Source organism: Rhodamnia argentea, chromosome 1 (assembly GCF_020921035.1).
Source record: "Rhodamnia argentea isolate NSW1041297 chromosome 1, ASM2092103v1, whole genome shotgun sequence".
Classification (NCBI taxonomy): Eukaryota; Viridiplantae; Streptophyta; class Magnoliopsida; order Myrtales; family Myrtaceae; genus Rhodamnia; species Rhodamnia argentea.
The window spans coordinates 28860898-28883881 of record NC_063150.1 but is presented as its reverse complement, the minus strand read 5'-3'; the positions used below and the strand labels follow the sequence as shown (position 1 = coordinate 28883881).

Here is a 22984-nt window from a genome sequence, read left to right as displayed (position 1 = left end):
TATTTGTTTATTTTTCGCTTTTTTTTGTATTATATTTACCTTTTTCCTTCTTGTTCGGCTTTGCGCGAGCTCGTCGCTTATCCAAAGCCGGCCCAAGAAGAAGGAAAAAGAAAAGGATAGTAAAATCAAAATAAAATAATTAAAAGGAGTGCACGAAGGAGAACATGCTTGATTTGGGTGGAAGAAAGAGAAAGTAAAATGAATTTCTCTCTTTAAAAAAGAAAATTGTTTTCCCTACTTTTAACCTATCAAATCGAAACCAAACCGACAAATCGACACCAAAGCCAAACCGATCTACTGATAAATCGAACCGTTCGGTTCGGTTCGGTTCATCGGCAGAACACCCTGCTGAATGCCGCCGACGTGCCGTAGCCATTGGCGTTTGCCAATTGCCGGTTTGCCACAGCGTCGCCTTGGCCTCTTACCTTATCTAAACCGACAAGACGCTCTTGCCCAATCCTCGCGAACGAACCAGGAGGCACGAGACACACACTGCAGCGAGTGGGGAAGCCGAAAATGGCGTCTTTGGCGCAGCAATTCACCGGTCTGAGATGCCCACCGGTCTCTCGCTCCCGCCTCTCCAAGCCCTTCACTCCTCACCGGCAAACTCACACCCCCGGTTCTCCTAAGAAGCCTTCCTCTCTGACCATCGTCTCTGCGGTGGCCATCTCCAATGCCCAGACCCGAGAGAGGACCGAGCTGAAGCAGCTCTTCGACGACGCCTACGACCGGTGCCGCACTGCTCCCATGGAAGGCGTCGCCTTCACGCTCGAGGATTTCCACACCGCCCTCGATAAGTACGACTTCAATTCCGAGCTCGGAACCAAGGTCAGTGGCTCTATTTTCTTGTAATTAGTGGGTGTGTGAGGAGATGGGTCTTTGTTGGCTGTGATGCCAAGTTGAATTTGATGTGGGAGTTGTGTGACTTTCTGGAAAGAGTGAAGGGTAGATGGGAGTGACTGGTGAGAGTTTGCAATATCAATGAGGGACCGAGAGAGAGGCATGAATTTGTTGGCGATGGACATGGTTATGGGAATGTTATGTCATTAATTTTACGAAGTCCTGTTGTGCGTTTTGCCAGCTCGATACATAATGGTCTTCACTGGTGGAATTGTAAACTGGACACTGTAAGTGCTGGTTGCGAGAGGTGTGATGAAATTTATAATCAGGTAGCACAAAGACTGATAAGCTTAGGCCAATTGTGTCTGCTCTTTCTACCTCTTGGTTGTCAAGTAGAGAGCATTTCCTGGAAAATTTACCTGAAGTGAGAACAACTTCTGTGTGAAGACATTAGACAGGTTCCTCATTGAAATAGCCATCTAAGAGTGAATAAATTGTTCAGCCGCTATTTGCTGGCCAGACTGACCAACGCTGTAACTTCCTCATAGCGTCAAATATTGGAATGGTGTTACCATCCTTGCTTATTTACCTCATTAACTGTCCAATTTTTTAGTTCGTTGTATGTTATTGTGCATGAGCATGTTAGGTTCATACCGTGCTCTTTTTTTTTCCTCAGGTGAAGGGAACAGTTTTCTGTACGGATGCCAATGGGGCGCTCGTTGATATAACTGCAAAATCTTCAGCCTTTTTGCCTGTCCAAGAGGCATGCATTCACAAGATAAAGCATGTTGGAGAAGCTGGTATAGTTCCTGGCTTGAAAGAGGAGTTCGTAATTATCGGTGAAAATGAAGCTGATGATAGCTTGATCTTGAGCTTAAGAACAATACAGTATGATCTTGCTTGGGAAAGATGTAGGCAGCTTCAGGCTGAGGATGTCGTGGTTAAGGGCAAGGTTTGCATAGTTACTTTTAGCATTACCATCCTGTTGGTATTCCGAGCTGTCAAATGCACCATCTGCTTTGTTCTTTGAGTTCTCTTGGCATCTCACTGAATGCGAGGGCGCAAAATTGCACCTCCTACTCACTCCTTTTTCTTGTTGATATCCAATTTCTTTTTGTAATTATCCTACTCTTCCTCTTTCGTGTGATCAGCGATTTCCTTTTACTTTTTTTCCAATAAATTGGTAAAATTAAGTTCTTTTTGTATATCAGGTTGTTGGAGCAAACAAAGGTGGAGTGGTTGCCGTGGTGGAGGGCTTGCGAGGCTTTGTTCCTTTCTCTCAAATATCAACCGTAAGTTCTCTCATCTTTTGATGTGGCTTCCCCAAATTTTATGTTGAAATGTTTGCTTGTGAATCATACTGTTATCAGGCCTTCAAGTTACTGTCTGATGTCTATTTTATTAGTTCACGATGCTATCTATTTTTCAGTTCGGAAACATTAGTTGAATTTTGTCAATTAATTTTTTATGTTCTGAACTGGTATTGTAATTAACTTAACAATATTTTTGGACATGCATCAGAAAACAATTGCAGAAGAGCTTCTTGAGAAGGAACTCCCACTAAAGTTTGTGGAAGTTGATGAGGAGCAGTCTAGACTTGTCCTCAGTAACCGCAAGGCAATGGCAGATAGCCAGGCCCAGTTAGGCATTGGATCAGTGGTTATTGGAACAGTTCAGAGTCTGAAGCCTTATGGTGCCTTCATCGATATTGGTGGAATTAATGGACTCCTCCATGTCAGTCAGATCAGCCATGACCGCGTCTCCGACATAGCAACCGTTCTTCAACCTGGAGATACTCTCAAGGTTATATGCCTGATCAGTTTGTATAGTTAGTTTGCTGGAGTTTCACTTTTGGTTATTAGATAAACCTCTAACTAGCTCGCCTGGTGTAGGTTATGATTTTGAGCCACGACCGCGAGAGGGGCAGAGTGAGTCTTTCAACCAAGAAGTTGGAACCTACTCCTGGTGACATGATTCGCAACCCAAAGCTTGTTTTTGAGAAGGTAGTGGTCTCAAATACTCGATTCTTCTCGTTGCTTTAGTGCCATATCGACTTAGCTATATGTGGTAAAACCTGGTGGAATGTGGATCTTACTTGATTAGCGAAAGAGCACTAATAGCGCTTGGGAATGATTAAGCCTTTGGTGAGGAATGTTGAGAATTAAACACGACACCTATTGCTTAAGACTGCCAAGATTTCTGACTAATAGTAATTTTGGATCACATTCTTTTGTTCTTTTTTTTTCCCCCTCGTTACAATTGTAAATCTTATATTGCTGCCTTACCACATACTTATTTTGGAATGGGCCTCAATTTAATAGGCGGAGGAGATGGCACAGACATTCAGGCAGAGAATTGCTCAAGCAGAAGCGATGGCTCGTGCGGATATGCTTAGGTTCCAGCCTGAGGTAATTCCCTTTGCTTAGTTGGGCTGGTCCCTCATTGAATCTCTCTTCCAGCCAATTCCGGGCTTTAAATAAAGACTGATTTTGGCCATCGCAACAAGTGAAAGTACGACGCAAGACGCTTTGAACATGAGGTTTTGCCCTTGGTACCAATGAAGAAACAAGAAAATGTTTTATATTTGCATAACCTAATCATGCTTAAAAAAAAAAAAAAAAACTAGTGAGGAAATTTTTTCATGTTCCTTGTGTGAGTTATTTCTCTCCTATTCGCGTCTTTGGTGGTTGTAAAGGCGTTACCAATTTTAGCTGTTTCCCTCGCCAGGATCCACACCGAGCTCCATAGCATGGATTATTACACTTTGGACACACATTTGAGTTTACCATTTTCACACTTCTGATTGCCCACTTTGTCATTCTTTTGCGTTTTGTCGGGTCTGCAACTGTGGGCAGTGCACATTTAGTCTCAGATTTTATAGATTATTGTGATGAAGTAACTGCTCCGTTCTTGATACTGCAGAGCGGATTGACTCTGAGTTCTGACGGGATCTTGGGTCCGCTTTCTTCCGATTTGCCAGCAGAAGGCCTAGACTTGAGCGATGTTCCCGTAGCCACCGATGAACCGTGATTGAGATTGCCATAGTGTACTGTTTCCAGTTAAATCATTTCTTGTAGAGAAACTGTTGCAGGTTGCAAAAGTATGGGTACATGTGCTGTGCAAAGAAGCGAGGAAAAGAAATTATTGATTCTTCGTTGCCAGAATCGAGCTCTTCCATGTTCCTTAATCGAGACAGATATCACAAAGCATTTGGCTTTGTAAACCTTTGGAAAGGACCCAGTAAAACAAAATGAGATTAAAAACACTGTAATCTAGGCAAATGTATGTACGGCAAATGCATGTCGCTCCACATATATTTTGTTAAAGACAATTAAATCACTGTTCCACATATATTTTGTTAAAGACAATTAAATCACTGTATTGATTCTCAATATACATGCAATATCATATCAAGAAAAGGTAGCAATTATCGGCTGTAGGCGGTAGAGTCTCAATGGGATTTATCCACACAACATTGTAGGAAAGCAGCATCTTTTTTTCTTCAAGTGGCCTTGCAAAATGGTAGCAGAAAATCATTTCAACCAGCCAAACGTTGGACCGTTTACGTTATTCTCTCGGGGAAAATTTTCAACATTTCATGATTCACTTGTCCAATATATTTGCGCAGCATGGACCCTGTAGCTTACGTACACAGTACTCCTTTACGTCTCTCTAAATTCCCAAATCGAAAAGACTAAAAAATAACTTTCTATCACAACAAAAACTGTATCTTCATCTTCAAACCTTAGAGAACAACTATTGTTAGATCAGAGACCTACTATTTTCCCGCTACCTTTGTTGTTTTCCACTCTTCTTGGCCTTCTTTTGCTTTTGCTTTAGCTGAGTAAGACCCGCAGCAGTGATCTTTGCATTGCCAATAATTGCGGCAACCAGCTCAGGCTCTGTACAAGCCTTCATCAACTCCTTCTCCCTAGTTGTCGCCTCGGGTATATGGCTAAACAAGTTCATTGCTGTTTTTGCAGCTGCAATAACCAAAATTCTCGGTGAACTAGTCGCATATAAGAAGCATAAAAACAAGCATGGCGAGGAGAGAGCGAGATGCTCAAGCACAAGTACCTTTTCCCTTCTTTGCAGTTCCAGGGACAATCTTCACCCGGTATTTGTACGATTGTACTGCATTGTATGGCCCGCAGACAGGGACTGCATACAAGAGAATATCGCTAGTTAGTGGATTCCCCGTCAAGTAGTCCACGTCGTTTAATTTGCCTTTCTCTTCCTCCCCAATTTCGTGAATATCCTCTTCCTCCATGGTTACTCTGTCCATATCAGAGAGAGTATCTACTGAAGTTAAGTGCCCCTGAACCTCAACTTCACCATTCGCATGACTTCGTGAAGCTTCATCTGGATGCTCTGGACAGTCACGGGAAAGGTGCCCTACCTTTTTGCATTTGTAACATATTTTTTGTACATCTTCTGAACCTGCAGATCATGGCCAAAGATAAACAATATTTTATTTGAACTTGGGCTCTCCTAATAGCAAATAAAAAAAAATTGAAAAGAGGATAAGGATATGAAAAAGGAGATTAAAAGCCGAAAAATAGAAGTTTAGGCAGTACAGAAATTGCTCTCCCCTCGATGATAAATGAACAGTGGACAGACATCGTACAGTCCCCGATTTTCATCATTTAATTTCTAGAGAATCAAGCTCTTAACATTCTCTCAAGACGTTTAACAACCGGATAGCCAACATGCTACAACCTTCTCCCTAGCAATTTGAAACAGCTGACCAAGAAAAAATTCATTTCAGTGAGAACAATGTTCCTTAAGATTTCAATTAAAACCCGTGTACATACCACTAACAGCTTGTTTGTCCTTGTGCGGAGCTGCATCATCCTTCTGTGACTCAACATCATTCTTTTGCACCTTTCCAGCAGACTATAAAATTTTAAAAGGATGCGTCATTAATACTATAGAGAAGATGACGTAGTCCACATTCATCTGATAAACAATTAGAGGGCAACTACGCTCATATGCACAAAACGAAAATGCATTAGAGTTGAACGCAAGTTTGCAGAAATAATGGATGAAAACATTCATATTTATCATGATCTTACAGTGCCTTTCCAGATGAAACTATTGTAACAATTTCTCTACTGTACTGTCAAATGCATTTCACACCATGTATCTTCCACCAACAGTATCACAGTTAGAGATGTGTATCAAAGCCACTCCAAGTTTTGCCTGTTTCGTCAGTGTGTGCATATGTGAGTACGGGTGGGAGGGCCTTCGGATTTGGTTTTACTAGGTCAGCAGGTCAGGAACGAGTAAGATCTTTTGCCACGAGTTCTGACAATGAGGGTGTTTTAGTATGACACTATAGATTGGCAGTGCCATTGATTCAACGTTCTTTCCTGGAAATTAATTGGTTATGTATGATTAAATAATGTACAGATACTTCTTAATTTTCACAGAGGTTATATAAATGCTTCCCATCAATTCATTAAATTTGTAAATTACATGAACAGTAAAAAGAAAGATATCTACATCCATCAGCTTGTTGAAGAAGCTACTGCAGCAAAGAGATGTCAAAAGACCAAATCAACAAAGGGAAAATGGACAGGACATATTGATGAGGAAATATTTTGCAACTTGGCCAGTTTAAATCGTGTTGCAGAATATTTAACTTACAGCCAATAATGCCATGCGAATACTTCTTTCTTCCTCATCCTGATCAGCATACTTCTCTTTCATCTTTTTAAGTTTACTCCTCTGACCACGGCTGACTTTCCCCCCACCAGGTTTCACACTTTGAACTTGTATTTCAGAATGATCAGCAGAAATGCCACTTTCCTTTGATTTACTGACTTCCTCATCCACGCGTGTTTCTGCAGAAACATTACTCTGCATACCTTTCTTGAGTTTCCTTCTTTCAGCTTTCGAAGTATGAGGTTTATCTCTAGTTGGAACTTTTTTCTCTTCCTGATTGCATTCTCTCAATGAATCTGATTGAGAAGCTTGAAGCCCATAATGTATACTAGGCTGGGAAGAAGATCCAAGTCCGAGTGCTTTATCTATGAGATCATCCAGTTGTGGGTTCATTGAAGCAGCAACATTTACAAAATCATCAGCTCTATTGTTTCCATTACCACCATTCAGGGTACCATTCTGCGCGACATGGAAGTGATCTTGGTCACTACCTTGAGAAGAGGAGATTGCGGTTGCATCTTGTGTGAAATTATCTTTAGCCCTGGATTCGGATGCATGTTCAGAATTTTCTGTCGTGGCATCAGGAACTCTTCCCAACTCTCTGGTGATTTTCTCCTCTATCACTTCCTTTTCAGAGTCCGTATCAGGTTCTTCGTGGAGAGACACATTTTCTTCTGCATCATCAATGCCCTCCTCCTCACCTCTCACTCTCCTTTCATTCAAATGTGAACCCAAAGAGCTCTCATCCAACCGAAACAGCAACCCAAAACCCATCACAAGAGGGTGAGGGGGTAAAAAGTTTTTCTTTCCACGTATCATGAAACTTCCCGCGGTAAGATATTCACCCGTGGGAGCAGTTTTACTAACTTGGTGGGGATAGACCCACCAAGCACTGGTGATGATCTTCGAATCCCACGCCTGACTGTGACACACCTAAAACAAGCACCAAAGTACCAATTGACCATCCTCAATGATAACGTTCACCTTTGCACAGCCTCACATTAATAAAAAGCATACACATAATCCGACCGTGAGGAAGACGATTACTGAACAATAATACAGAGCATAAATATGATCTGACTGTGAGGAAGAAAATTACCGTAAAACATCCAGCCTGATTTAAAGTAAGAGGAGGTATAGATTGCTCCGGCCTGTGGTTCTTTATCACTGTGCTGGATGCTCCATGAAGATCAGCATGTATATACCTGTTCAAGAGTTGAATTGACATGATTAGCAGCAACTAACAAGCTTCAATGGGAATTCAATTCTTTAATAATTGGACAAGAACAAAAGGATTCAATTCTTTACTTTCTTCATTTTCCCCTTTTCCACCTTACCCCCATTACACCCCCACCCCGAAACACCAAAAGAAAAGAGGAAAAAGAAGAAGTAAAGACCCTTCAAATAACAAGTCTCCGCAATAACAACTTACAGATCTCCTTTGGACATATAACGCTTGACTATCATTTCGTTCTGTTGAGCATCACGGCCGCTGATAATCAAATAATTCTCACTGCTGATGAACCAATTGAATTTCTCAAACCAATGGACTTTGCGCATATGAGTAATTGTTGCAACTGTCTTTTCCTGGATTAATTAGGGAAAGGCATCAGAAACTGAAGTCCAAAAGGACAAACTTTGACGTTAAAGTATATCACTAAACATAACGATGCGAGAAGATTAATATCTACAGTTGTTCAACTATCCTTCATTTCAAGAAAAACATGAATACACACCAGTAAAAATCCATAGCTTGATGAAGTTTACTCATGCAAAATCATAGTGACCAGACAAGTCTATCCATACTCTTAACTGCGAATTAAGGAAACATAAGTGACATCAGTGCCTGAATCATGCAAAATATTTTTTTCATCCCTTTTCCACTTGGAACAAACTGGTCAAGGGGTACCAACCGCCCATTCAGCATACGTTTGTCTAACATTACAGTCTTTCTCGATGAATTGGTCCAGGGTTACACCTTTATAGGCATCATGTTGATACATAAAATCGCGTTTATCCTAGTACAAATAGCACCAATAAGTTGGTTTGTACCACCTCACGAAAGTGAAAAGGTTATGCCAATTTTAGCATAATGTTTCAAAAATTTCTTTGACGATAGTTATGAACTCAGATCACCTGATGGTTAATATCCCACCAAACCTCTCAGATTTGGTAGCTCAAGTGAAGGATTGATAAAACACGGAAGTGTGTACCTGAGAAAGCTGGAGACGTGTCTTTCTGTCAGCTGCTTTGAAAGCTTTTTCATGAGCCGTAATGGTCTTTTCTTGCTTGGTTTCCTGCTTTTTCTTTTGTTCATACCACCGACAGGCATTGGCATGCGCAGATAATGCTAAATCAACCTCAACCTATAAAAAGCAGGAGGGTGAAATCTGTTCTGAACAGCAGTACACAGGGTTCTTTCTGATACATAACATATGCAAGATGGAAGGAGATTCAAAGGAAAAAAAAAAAAAAAATTTGGCCCCACAGAAATGGAAAAAAGCAAGAAAGACTTTCAGCAAGTAAGAGAAACAGTAATTATAAATTGAATCAAGTCACTCAATTTTGGTGCTGGTTTCAATCAGGCAATTGAACTTTCAAAACTTTCAACAAGTCGAATAAATTTTGGAAGCACTTCGAATGAGGTGGCTCAGTTAACCATCCACTAAAAGCAACATGAATATTAATGTGGCATGCAACGTGACATGCAAACAAAGTGCCGTGTCAGCTTTCTGTTACATTATCAACAGAAAGTTGACAAGCTACCTGAGTACTTCAAAAGTGCATTGACCTAATTGAAAGTTCTAAAAGTCCAATGAATTGATTGAAAATGATAAAATTTCAAGGACCTGAATGGAAGTGACATCACAATTGAATGACAAATCCCCCGTTCTTTCAAGTATAACAGGTCTCATAAGCAAGAGATATTTTCTGCCAAACATCATCAAATGGTTTAATATCTCTTTGCCTCTTTGCAAAGATTATCATCAAGAGAATGAATAACCTAAGCTAGATCAAGTGATGGACACCTGTGCTAACAGTCCAAACAAAAATAATATATTTCCCTTCAATGCAATTAAAGCCCGATTTGAAAAATACCTTATCCACAGGGAGTGTCTTTTCGTCGTCATCAATCTCATCCAGGTTGTTGCTTAACAGCAACGTAATGCAATTTCTTTCCAGATGGAGTTTGTCGATAAGACCAGCCACAGGGTTGCCTGACTTTTTCTCTTCTTTCACCATGCGAGCAAGATCCTCCCAATTCATACCCTTTGCAAGAGCCACTCGGACAGCTAATATGGCTGCATCAACATCTTCTAAGTTGTATTCTATCAATTCAGCCATTTTAACACAGCGGTCGACTTCTTTTTTTAGTGTTTGTGCACGATTTTCCTAGGCCAAAAAGTAAAGGGAAAAACAAAAAGTTACCACATAAAGCATAAAGGTAAGCCTGCATGCTAAGCAAGCTTCATTTCAAGATAAGAAACTAATCCTGCAACTGAAACCCATTCTGTTCACATAGTGAACATGAGAAATCAACTCCGGCATGGATGCACAACAGAAAGAGGTTTAACAATGAAACAACAGCAAAAGCAAAGAATAGTCTGAGTAGCAAGAACTAGCGATCATTAATGATCAACATGATAGTCAGACTAAGGGAGGACAACATATGTCTGTATGATACATCAGCGCGAATACATATGCAAGTAAGACACATTTAGGAAGCAGCTATACCACCATTATCGCAAACTCCACACCCACAAGGAAAATTACAAAGAAATATATGAATTAGAAGGGACTCGGCGATCAGAATGCTCAGAGAACCTAGAAGTTAAGTAGATAAATAAAAGAGACCGATACCTGATCTAAGCGTATTTTATTAAGTTTATGAACCGCAGAGTCCTCTTTTGCCTTTTGTTGTTGTTCTGCCCGTTGACTCTCAATTTTGCTATAAAACTCATCCAGAGCTGCATCAAACGTCTGAAATTTGATATGCTCCCTCGATTTGAATTGGTTCAACAAAATGGGACAGAACTCATCGTAGATCTGTAGAAATGCCAGTCAGTAATAATTTTTGTGCAGATGAAAATTTGACAGGATATGTGGTGAGAAGCGAAAGGGACTAAAACTGCAGTTTTAAAAAACAAAAACAGTACCTGGCTTCCAGTTTCCGAAGGAGCATGAAGCTCCTTCTTCTGATTCTTATTCTGCAACAAAATGTATCCTTCAGGAATTGCATCTCCAGAGATCACATCCTGCAGCCAATCCTCAAATTTCCAAACAGCTTTGATCAATCTTTGGACAGTCTCATCATCTAATTCGTCTTCCTTAGGTAACTTCATATTGGGAGCCAGACCAGAGTCTAATATGATATGCTCAGAAAGGGCGGGTCCATACCCTAGGGCCTCCCCAAGAACTACTTTCAAAGTGGCTTGTTTGCCACGATTACCATCATTGGTATTTTTGCCAGACTCAGATGACTTCACTCCCTTTCGAGCTCCTTTCTTTTCAGTCGAAATTTCAGATGCATCTTTTCCACCTCCATTAATCAGAGACTTATCATCATTCTGTTCTTCGGACGGTTTAAGGGCAGCCTGCAACTTTTGAGTAGTAGTTCTCTCAAATACCCGACAAATTTCTGTAGGATATCGATGGCGTGACATTATTGCAACCCCTTTATCATCGTCTCTGTTTTATGAGAAAGCTTGTCAACAATCTAGCACTCCAAGCACTAAATCACACAAAATCCATTGGTAAGTTCAATTAGATTTGCTAGCATGGAAGTGGCCAATGCACTGCCCTCAGTTTGGGGAACATGGAATGCTTATAGCTGTTAAGATCAAGACCATGCGGGACCTCAAAGAATACAGTTGAGGATATATTTAGGTGGCTCATGAGCCATGATATGCTATATCTTACCAAGAAGGTCCCATATATATATATATATTTTTTTTTTTAACAAAGAGCCTCTGGTACTAATAGAAACACGGCAACAACTGTTGACACAATTTTTCGAGAAAAATAATAGAGACCATGACAGCTAAAATTGTCTGAATTCATCAGCTCAGTAATTAGCCTCAGATTATGAAAACCTCCTTCCCACAGAAACAGAAGATGCACATCTACTCTTTAGGAAAACCAAGGTAGTCTGAGAAGTGAGAACATCAAGTTTGTTTCGTCCTAAAGATACGGACTTCGCATTCAACAGCAAAGCATATACCTGTGCGATCGGAGAAGTGTCAGAACCGTGAACTCTGAATCTGCCAGGATAATATTCCCTTGGGCATAAAGCTCCAGTATAACATAGTACGCATTCATACCCAGGCCAAATTGAAAGAGGACTATCTGAAACAAGGTATGAACAATAAAAATAAGTGACGAAATCATAGGTTGACATAAAAGACTGAAAGTTCAGTTAACAAGAGTACCCTGTCATAACCAAGCTGCTTCACATCCTCTAGCCTTCTTGTGCGTATGTGTTTCCTCAACTTGAGGGTAAACCCAGAAGGCGTGTTACTCTTATCCCTAAAGCAAATTCATAATATTCTCAGTGCAATAATTCATTATTAGTTAGTTATAGTTACTATCAAGACCATGATTAGTTTTTCTTTAGCTGATTAAAACTGGCAAGGATTTCGTGTTTATTTTTCTTAGCTCACTACATGGAGGCAGTCCCAGACTCCCATATCCTTTGTCAAGCTATAAAGTGAAACATGTCTCAAACTCCATCAGCTTAACCTTTTGGAATTGCAGTTAAGCGCTCAATTTCAACTTTGTATTGGAGCTAGAGGTACTGAGTTCAGTTCCTTAGACTACCTTTCACCAATTAATGGGTTTCCCTTCTTTATATGCCTCGGGTTTTCACAATCCTCTAACTTGCAATCCACGCATTGGATTTGCATGCTTCATGCTTTCCTCATCATATCAGCTTTCTTTAAATGGGAGTACAAAGGCATAAACTGCAATGCACACCATACTCCATACAACGGTTGTGCTCTAGCTCTAACTACCTCAAATAAAACTCCCACTCATAGTCTTTAGTTAAAGTGTAGTGTTGACTTGAAGCCTAGTGAGACTGAACTAAAATAAGGGAAAATACCAAACACATACTTCACTTTTGACCCAATGCCCACTTACATGCCTCCAATTTCACCAATTATCCTTCACATACTTTGAAGCAAACCCACCATTGAAAATACCAAATCGTCTGTCCTTCCAAACTCATTTTAGCATATTGCTTAAGGTTTGGACGGTTTAGTTTTTTAGTTGGTTTTGAGTGTTTTGGGTGAGAGTGAATATTTAGGATTTGGGGATTGGCACTCTTGGAAAGAAAATGACATTCTTGTAAATACAAACACAAGAATCATTGACATGGATGTGCAAAGTAGTCTCCAAAGGTAATTCATGTAAGTATTTGGTGTTTCAAAAGTAAAGGTATGTAAGTGGTCATTGGGTGACATGCGAGACATGTTTTTGGCATTTTCCCCTAAAGTAATATATGCTCAATGTAGTATCATCGTAGTTCAAAGATAAGATCAACTTCCAAAGTATATTTTACCAGAGTCTCATGCAACCATATTGCAAAAAGATAACCCACAATATGCAAGATTACCTCACATAATCGGTGGTGTGCAACCGGACACCACTCTCCATCAACAACAGAATCTTTTCACTTTCTCCCGATTCTGTCACTCCACTGCTATTCATAAGCTTGAACACATACGTCTGTCAACCAATTCCCACAAACAACACCAAGGAAGGAAATTCATTCAACCTTTTCCATTTCATCAAATCAAAGACACAATAGCAAGGAAAGTAGAAACTATATCAGTTAAAAGCAAAATCATTCTAAAATTCCCCATCCATAGCCACAATACTAAGTAGAATACCTGAGAGAGGTCCACTCCACAGCTATTATAAGCTCGAGTAAGTATATACAAGAGAAATTCACACACAAGAAAACTTATCACATTCAGTATAATCGCATTCCTCCTAACAAAACATACAATACGGACGACACCAGAGCCTAGAGCAGCCAATCTTTACGTAAAATCAAACAACTTCACCCAAACCCGACCTGAATTGCATTCTCCCAGCGCAGGATGAGTTTTTTCCTAGAACTTACAATCAGCAAGCGAAACGAAACGAATCAAAACAGAGCGGAGGAAAAAGGAAAGGGAGCTGAGAAGAACCTTGGGAGAGAGATCGTAGACGTTGGAGCAACGCATGCCGATCAAGCGGCGCAAGCACTTCACCTCCGCGGCCACATCGGCCGTGTTCATCCGCACCTTCACCATCTCTCTCTCTCTCTCTCTCTCTCTCTCTCTCTCTCTCTTACCCTCCTTCAAATCCGCAGTTCACCAGGTAGCACCGAACAGCGTCGAGCACCGAGCTTCGGCTTCGACGAGAGAGAAACGCAGAGACCCCGCGACCGCCGTAGCTCTCCAGTTGATCTCAAGACGACGATTGAACGACGATGAAGTTGCAGACAAGTCGGAGAGACACTTCTAACACTTTCATCTTTTTTCCGGGTCTCAGGCCCACTCAGAAAACGGAACGGGTCGAACAGCCCAACTGCAACGCAGCCTAGAGGCCCAAGAATTTGGGCCCAATGAGAATCAGCTTTTCTCTAGCCCATATTGGCAGAAAGTTCTTCAATGGTCAGTTCCCGCAAAATCTGTTTTTTCCATTCGACTTTCGAGTGTTTCCATCTGTTGATTCGAGTTGATCATTGGGCAAGCCGGGCTGGGCCACTGGGCGAGCCCAAAGACGTATGAATGTTTGGGCCGGGCCCGGTCGGGCCAAAGTTGGGTCGGCCGAACTTTCTCATGTGAGGACATTGCCCAAGCCAACCAATTTTGCCTTCCGGACTCGGGGAGGGCCGAGCAAGCCACCCGCCGCCGGCCGATCGCCTGCAATGAACGCATCCCCTCATTTGCTTGCCTCCTTCTTGCCCAGAACGCCTAAGTGCTATTATCTAGTGTTAGACACTAACTGCCGGAAACTCAACCTTCAAGTGTCGCTTCCACCGCAAGAGGCCAAGCATACGGTCAAATGTCCCGACCTCGAAGCTCCCTTGGCCTTGACTTTAATCTCAAACTGTACTTAAGTAGCTAAGCTTCTCAACACCACCTCTCCAATACCCTCAATACCTTAAATCTTATTGTATTTTCACATCTATGTCTGTGATATTCGCAACTATTCTGTTTTAGTTCGACATTTCATCGGACTCGCAAAAATCATCTAAGTTGACTAGTATCGAAGTTCTCACGTACGAAGGATCCGTGAAACACATTAATATTGGACCGATATTTTAATTTTTCTAATGTGTCGAGCTTTTAAAAAGATTAAACTAAGAATGATGATTTTTTCCTCCTTATATAGCTTTACAGAAGTCTCCCTACATGACCGATAGATCAGTGACAATTTCTTGCATCCCACACATTGAAAGGACAAGTTAAAAACACCTCATTCCCACGCACTTCTACGTACACGAAACTCCAAAACGTCAACGACAATTAGGTCTTATCCACCCAATTTTCTAATTGTCCAATTTCCAATTCAGTTAGCTCCGCCAAGTTCTTCTAATTCCAATTCGATTCAACCGCAATTGGCAATATGCTTCTCGACCCGATTCACGAACCGGAGTTCAAATCCCATGAAGGTTTTCGGCAACATTGCCTTTGCCTTTTGACTTTGACTTTCGATCATCAGAAGGGTCAAAGGGCTGGGGTTCAAATTTTAATCTCTTTCTTCTCCTTATTTTCGTTTTATGTAGTAGAGAATTGTACAACTTTGAGTCGGTTGTCGTTGATTCGAGCACTTTGGTCGGTCAACGACACTAACTAGCTTATACATACATGCGACTAAGTGAAACTTAATGACTCCCGGTTTGCTTAAACAATCTCCTTACCCTTCAAGGGAATACAGAGTTAATTAATGTAATGGTAACTTTTTTGGCCATTGTGCTTGTTTGTGCTATTACTAAGTTGACCTTTCTCACCTAGGGTTGGATTTTTTTTACCATAGCGGTAATGGTTTGGGAAGATGTTGTTTTTTGCCCCCTCATGGTCAAATTTCTGTATTGGACGCATGGAAGAAGAAGAAGAAGTGATGAACCAAATTGGAAACGTGTTCTAGATCGAGAAAGTCGTTTGAGATTACATGTACATTGGCTTACATTGTCTTTGGAAGGAGGAATCATTCCTACGCCGAAGCCGTGCCCGTGGCGAGTACGTACTTAGGCCGCGACGCTCATTAATACTAGTGAATTACCACTACCCGTTGTCACCCCCGGCTAACCGAGCATCATCGCCATCAACGTTGCCATAACCAGCGAGTGACTTCTTGTTGTCGCTCTCCTTAGTTGGTCCTCCGAGAGGCCATGTTAATTTACTATCACTTCCGAGGGCATCGTGCCCTTACAATATGAAGGCGTTGGATCGTCGGTATCAAATCTCGATCGTCGATCATCAACGGCTATCTTTTCTAACAAACAGTCTCTCGACCATGCATCGAAAAGTTGCTCCATTACACAAGACGGTCTAATTGCTTTATTACACAACATATTATCTCGGATTTTTATTCCGCAAGGACTCTCGTTTGCGATATGGAGACACTTAGTGTGCTTTTGTTTCACTGATAATTCAATGACACGGGAAAATATTTTCCACGGAAGCTTTCGGTTTAGAGAAAGTGATTTCCTTCTTGCCAGAAGAGGAAATTCTTTTTCTTCCAATCCATGTTCGTTGTTTCTAATCCATTAACGATGTTTCCCATAGATAGATTAGTTTTCCATCTTCCAAACACCGAAAAGTCGGGCAAGAATTTTTCCAAAAAAAAGTTTTTCTTCAAACAAACGGACTCTCAAATCATATAACAACCTAACGCGGTCGAAAAGGGTTTCGATCGAGGGCGAAAAACCGTGGTCGCAACAAGGAACATAGGAATGACTAGAGAGCTCCCTTTGTTGACCATCCGAAAACCAAGCGCACGAAGGGGTCTTCTACACTTTATAGACATGCCTAGGTTTTGAAACTTTTGGATCAAGATGGCTTTTGTTGCTCGAGAGACATCCATTTGTTTTTTTTTTTTTTTTCAAGTTTGTGATGGCTCGCAGCATTCACATTTGTGATTGTCCCTACGGATTAATTTTTTCACTCACCATTATCACATAACATAAAGTTTTAACCCGAGCGTGGGTTGAATGTAATAATAGTCTCAAAAAGGAGGGTCCACGTTCGAGCTTTTGTCTCCAACTTTACGTGCAATAGTGCTGTGCTTTAGCCAAACCAATGTGTCTTTCAAAGCAAGAGGGACATGAGAACAAGAACGATCCACCAAAAATAAATAATAATAATAATAAAGTATTAATTTATAAAAAGTGTTTTTTGTTAATGGGTTTCTTGAGGCTTGCTGAGTTCAGACACGAACTCATGATTAATTGAACTTAAGCATCTTCCTCTGCCATCATTATTGAAAACAACTCATGTACTTAAACTATGCTAGAATGTCCCCCAAGCATGGTCGAGGTTGTCGCCTCGATGTCGCAAGAACAAAAAGAAGAGGAGGGCTGTCGTGTCCTTGTCTCTGGCTTTTGAGAATTGAAGGGTCGCTCTCTCTCTCTCGTCCCTTTGCTAAGTTCAATTAATCATGTGTTTTAGGACATTAAGACTTTGATTAATTGAATTTTAGCATCTTCCTATCATGTCATTATTAAACAATTCTTTAAAGTTTATAAGAATGTCTCCAAGCATGGTCGAGGCTGTCGTCTTGATTTTGCACACGAGAAAGAGGTCGTTGCGCCTTTGTCTTTATGTTGAATATAAGGATCTTCTATATACTTTAGGAGTTATCACTAAATTTTATGTGTGTGGTCCTATTAAAAAAGGAAAAGCTCGAGAAGCAGCCTTAATCGCCATGCATGTTTGTGTTCACATTCCATTTGCAAAGCTAAATTCTTTTCCTATAAATATGACACGTGTTAATTTATTCAAATCGCTTTGCGAACGATGATTTCTACCGACGATGAATAATTTGTTGCTTTGCACGTCGACGTGCATGTGCACGTGTTTCGTTTCTCATTTCTTTTTTGTAGTTTGATAATATTCGAGCTGAAGAATAATTCGTGTATTGAATATGGTAGTAAGATGTTGGACAGTCCTCATAAGAATGATTAAAGAAACATTGAATTTTCTTCCCATTGCGTTGCGTGAGTCCACCATTTCATGATGAAATATTTCTAGAAACTTGGATTGTGCTTATGCTTTTAATTGTTTACCTAAGGGCTGACATAATAAGTGCGCAGCGATTAGCGGAAGTAAGAAAATTTGATTTTTTGGATAATATTATTCTCGTGATTTTATTTGGATAATATTAAATTAACTTAAAGATACAACTGAATCGTCAAAATGATAAGTATTCAAAATGAGCCTAAGGACTAGCCGTGGCAGGCAGCCACCCCCATTTATCGCCAGGTGCTCGGTGTAATTTTCATTAATGTTCTCGATACTCTTTACCCTATTAGCTCTCAACTCTACTTCCGCCATTATAATTGCTGGGATATGTATATGAGTTGTGTTAGAAAAATTACACATCACGGAATTAGTGTGATGTGGAGCAGTGAATATACCTAAGTTAGCCCATAATTCGTTGACTTAAGTTTTTGAGTGAAAGTAAGCCTATCTGGATATGTTGACTGGCTTGGACTTGGGTTTTCTCTTGGCAATCTCTCCGGGTGAAAATATCGTACTTCTGCTATGCGCTCTCAACAAATGGTATCAAAGTCAATGGTTGATTGGTGGCCATCCAATCTATTCTTGTGTTTGATGAATATCTCAAAAAAGAACTCTGGCAACAAACCCGATTTCCAGGATGAAGTTGGGCAATGTTGGAAATTCAAGGATGTGAATCAGTTAATATATCAAAGATGACCCATAACCGACTTAAGCTTTTTATAAAGATGAGTCCAATTGGATATATTGACAAGCTTAGGCTTAAATTCCCTCTTGGCGATCTCCCCGGATAAAGGTATCGAATTTCGCACGCACGCTCCCAAGAGTAATCACCTTCACCAACTTAAACATACGTGGCTGCTTCTTAAAAGTACTAAATTCTTCTATAATCAGGTGGTTTTGAGAGCTTTCGAACCCTTGATAACAAGCTTCCGAACCCCCGGTATACTGATTAAGTATACCACATGATACAACAAACTGTTGTCGGCGACATCGAACACGGCCCTCATATTTTAATCCTATGTGTTATCAAAGTCAAAATTCCCCGAGTATCACTATTCTTGCACAGAAAAAATTATCAAAAAAGTCTTAAACCTATTGCCGTGGTACCAATTTAATTCTAAACTTTTTTTTTTCAATTGAATCATAAAACCTTTTATATTTGTGCTAATCCAATCCATCCAATCAATTTTAGCTGAAAATTGCTGAACCGGACACAAGTCGTCCTATGTGGCACAACCAACGCTGATGTGAATAATTTTTAATTATTTATTATATTTGCATTTTTTCTTTTCTTAACTTTTCTTTTTCTTTTCTTCCCTTCCTTCTTTCTCTAGCCCCATCGACGACCAACCAGAGGTGAGGGTTGGGGAGCTCAACTATCACCCACAACTTCGTCCATCGATGTGTCGCTAGACTTGATCGTGCCTTGCCATGATTGGGGGAGGCTCACCCTCGCTAGTGGCCAACAGGGGCGAGCTCACCAGAGGTCAACGACCTTGTCTTTGGCCGATCGTCGTGGTTCAATGACTAGATGGAGGAAGAAGGAAGAAAAAAAATGAAAGAGAAAAAAATGATAAAGAAAAGAAAAAATTCATAAAAATTACAAAATAACATAAAAATATTAAAAATTATCCACATCAACGTTGGCCGAGCCACGTTAACTCCAGTTGCACAACATCAGTAATTTCAGAGTAAAATTGGCCGGATGGACTGAATTAGCACAAATGTAAAAATATATGTGTATTATGACTGAATTAACACAATTACAATAGGTTTAGGGATTTTATTGTAATTCTCCCATTCTTGCACTCACATGTCCCGACTAGCAGACAAACGGCAGACTAACATGACATTAACATACGCGTCATCGGGCGCTCTTAACCGGTCTCTTAGTTGAATTTTGCGGTAGTTTAGACTAATTGACTACCCGTGTTTTCCATCCATTCTCGATTTAGATCCTTAAACAATCCAAGACAAGACCTACGAAGTCCACAATCGTGAAATAGACACCCCCAAGTTTTTCTCCGAGCCAAATTCGGATTCAACGAGAATATAATTAAGGTTTGCGGACTTAGTGGTGGGGGTTTTGGCAAAGATAAATATGTTTTAAAAACCACTATTAAAATATTGTCGTTTCATCCGCATAATGTGACAACAAATGGCACTACATGTCTTCTACTTAAGTTGGAAAGCGAAAGCAGACGACTAAGCCAAGACCGAAGAGACGGGTAATCACGGCATAATGGAGGGGCAAGACCACTATTCACGATTAACAAGCCACAAGCAATCGAATAAATCCAAAAAAACATAAGAGATGTGTTCACTAAAAGTCTTAAAACTTGTCGGCAAAGTGCAATTGAGTTGTAAAACTTTTAAAAAGCGCAATCAAGTCCTAAAACTTATCAAATTTGTACAATTGAGTCTTTCCGTTAACTCTGTCTAATTCGGCTAATGAAAAATGCCAATGTGATATTTTTTATTGCTTTCTCTCTCCCACATGCCGTTGACATGGCTGAAACAAGGAAAATAAGTCCAAAACGTCGGCGTGTCGGGGAAGATTTGATTTTTTGTATAAATATTAGATAAATTAAATAAAAGATAAATTGCAAAGTTAATAATTGAAAATTTAGAAAAAAAGAGGGGGGGGGGGTTGTTCAAAAGATGTGTCAATTTACAAACATGGAGGCAACATTGAATCTGGACTAAGGTATCTTTTTGACAGAAGGAAAAGAAATTTCAATTCTTGGTCATCTTGTAACAATTGAAAATTCAAGCTCCATAAGCACATCAACGTCGGCCGGTCATTTTCCTCGAAACTATACTCGCACGAACCCATCATTATCGCGTCACCATCGACGTCATCAGGTCAATGTCACCCACAAAACGATCACCAACTTCATTTTAAACACTGTGTTTTAAGTCTCTATCTTTGACCGAGGAATTTTAGTTCGAATTAGAAGCATCATTCAAAATGGTTCAAATGGAAAGTTGATGTGTATACCATTGAATGTCTTTCGGTGCCCGCTTAATTCGAGATAACATATAATATTGTCTCTTTTTTGGACTCCTAATGACATTTCTAAACGTTCGGTTCATTTAAATGAAATGCGAACCGAGGGGAGATAACTAGTTAACTCCGAGACCCGGATCTATATTAAGGTTCGACGGATAGTAGAGTTTTTTAGGGAAGTTGTAATGTACGATTGCATATGGTTAAGGTTGTAATTCCAAATGTCTCAACCATCAATATGTTCTAAGAGCGACACTAGGTATGTTTACATAGATATAAAAAGTTATCATATTTAGTGATTATCATGTATTGCAAATGGACATTTACGGATCGCTTCCTATAAATGAGAAGAATGTCGTAGTCTACTCGATTCTTTATTGAGATTTCTAAAGTTAAGAGAAACAAGCGGTAGCTTGTAAAGAAAGAAAGTAATTTGTAAGGGTTCTCTCTCTGTATATATACTATCTTCTTTTGTATTTGGACAAAATTGTGGCAACCGAGGTTCATTGACTGCAAGTAAATGTAATATTAGCGAAATTTCAAAATGTAAATGAAGTAACTTTGTATCGTGTAAATGGAATTTACTTCAAAAATAACATCACTAAATGCTATAACAGTCCTCTGACATAAAAAAAAAAAGAAAAAAAGAATGCTATAATCGTCCGAGGCAAAAGAAATCATCTTCTTGTGTTGTGCTCCATATAGTTGAGCCATTTTCCGTAAATCAAAATTTAAATCCATGTTCTTGGTTTGATCAAAGACGATGCATCCACATTGAGAATACGGAATTGGCAAAAGCTTAGTTCTTAATAACGGCCTGACCTTTGGCAATTGTGCCGCATTGCAATCTAATTTGAAACCCCATGATTTTGGAGTTGATAAGTAACACTCTATAAAGACAAAAAAAAAAAAAAAGAAGGGAAAAGAGAAAAAGGTAACATTCTATATGGTTTTGTCACTACACAATGTTTCTTGAGTTAGTTGGAGAAAAAACACTCAAAATGGACGATAGAATGAACCGAGGCATACCAATCAAGAATGGCCAAAAAGAAAAAGGAGTCCCGTCGACTCTGTCGAATCATTTGATTTGGTGACTGTGGATTGGACACGTGCCGGAGCACCAAACGGGGCCAGCACAGCCGTCTGCCTCCGCCCACGCCGCCGTGTTCGGTCTCCTGTCTCACCTGACCGACGTGTGGTGCGAAATCTGGTGCAGGACAGCCGCTGAAAATGAACAGGGGGCCACAGAAAAACACGGCGATCCCGTCCAAGAACCATCAAATCAAAAGCATATCATTGTACTGCCCAGGGACGTGTCATTGATTCATCGATGCTTTTGCCCCCGGCGGTTCATGAATCGAGAGAACACACGCTCCTCGCAAAAAGCCAAAAAAAGAAGCAACGGGAAAGAAAGTTTTGGACCAACATCCATTTGGATCCATGTACTCAATGTGTTTTTTTTTTTTTTTTTTTAAGGGAGAGGCATTGTCGTGGACCTTCGGGCTGTTACTTCGAATTCATGAACACTTCTTGAGAATTTAGAGACGTTTTGTTTTTTTTTTTTCTAATAAGAAGGAGATCACTCTACGAAAATCGATCAAATTTAAGCTTTTAGTTTGTGTCGGTAGTCTTAATCTAAAGCGATCTGTACTCAATTTGTGGAGATTGAACATATCACGTTACACTCAACCAACGATGCGAACCCTATGGTTTATATTTCATGTTACGAAAAAATGGAAAAGTCTGTATAAGATTACAATGTCATTTGTTTTTTGTATTTTGTCGTATTTTACATTATAAGAAAGTCACACTGTTTTTTTTTTTTGTTCGGAAGAAAGTCATACTATGAAATTTTGAAAATGTAAATATAAAATCAAAATTTGAAACGACTTGAAATTCTAAAAAATAAAAGGGAAAAAACCACCAAAAACCCTTAACTATGCCCGCTGTGACACATTTACCCCAAAATTTTATTTGTGACACAAAAGACCCTAAACTTGTACGCATGTGACACATTTACCCCAAACTTGTGCTTGTGTGACACATTTACCCCAAACTTTTTATTGTGACATTAAAAACTCCAAACTTATATTCGTGTGGCACATTTACCTCAAATTTTCGAAGTAAATGTGTCGCACGAATATAAGTTTACGATTTTTGATCTCACAGAAAAATATTTTGGGGTAAATATGTCACACGGGTATAAGTTTAGAGTTTTCAATGTCACAAG

General features: G+C 40.0%; 2 protein-coding genes across 2 annotated transcripts; one reads left to right on the top strand and one right to left on the bottom strand.

Annotated features, from left to right (window-relative positions):
- Positions 1-389: 389 nt before the first annotated feature.
- On the top strand, positions 390-4004 carry LOC115747823 (30S ribosomal protein S1, chloroplastic). The gene is made up of 7 exons (XM_030684123.2): positions 390-828; positions 1517-1792; positions 2052-2132; positions 2362-2643; positions 2733-2843; positions 3162-3248; positions 3763-4004. Exons 1-7 carry the CDS (start codon positions 517-519, stop codon positions 3868-3870), a joined length of 1257 nt encoding a protein of 418 aa, XP_030539983.1. The 5' UTR covers positions 390-516; the 3' UTR covers positions 3871-4004.
- A 409-nt stretch (positions 4005-4413) lies between these two features.
- On the bottom strand, positions 4414-13989 carry LOC115747820 (ribosome quality control complex subunit NEMF). Its single transcript, XM_030684119.2, has 14 exons — positions 13701-13989; positions 13121-13233; positions 11937-12033; positions 11729-11853; positions 10665-11196; positions 10369-10554; positions 9607-9900; positions 8721-8873; positions 7940-8094; positions 7607-7712; positions 6490-7440; positions 5655-5736; positions 4918-5280; positions 4414-4823 (listed from the first exon to the last, which is right to left on the bottom strand). Exons 1-14 carry the CDS (start codon positions 13803-13805, stop codon positions 4630-4632), a joined length of 3456 nt encoding a protein of 1151 aa, XP_030539979.1. The 5' UTR covers positions 13806-13989; the 3' UTR covers positions 4414-4629.
- Between the last annotated feature and the right edge of the window lie 8995 nt (positions 13990-22984).

What these genes read in the sequence shown, in the direction of transcription:
- LOC115747823 (XM_030684123.2), top strand. Translation starts at nt 517, where the DNA reads ATGGCGTCTTTGGCGCAGCAATTCACCGGTCTGAGATGCCCACCGGTC. An exon ending in CTTTCTCTCAAATATCAACC is followed by an intron (nt 2,133 to 2,361) that starts GTAAGTTCTCTC and finishes GACATGCATCAG; the next exon opens with AAAACAATTGCAGAAGAGCT. An exon ending in TGCTTAGGTTCCAGCCTGAG is followed by an intron (nt 3,249 to 3,762) that starts GTAATTCCCTTT and finishes TTGATACTGCAG; the next exon opens with AGCGGATTGACTCTGAGTTC.
- LOC115747820 (XM_030684119.2), bottom strand. Translation starts at nt 13,805, where the DNA reads ATGGTGAAGGTGCGGATGAACACGGCCGATGTGGCCGCGGAGGTGAAG. An exon ending in CACGTCTCCAGCTTTCTCAG is followed by an intron (nt 8,095 to 8,720) that starts GTACACACTTCC and finishes TAATTAATCCAG; the next exon opens with GAAAAGACAGTTGCAACAAT. An exon ending in ATCAGGCTGGATGTTTTACG is followed by an intron (nt 7,441 to 7,606) that starts GTAATTTTCTTC and finishes TGCTTGTTTTAG; the next exon opens with GTGTGTCACAGTCAGGCGTG.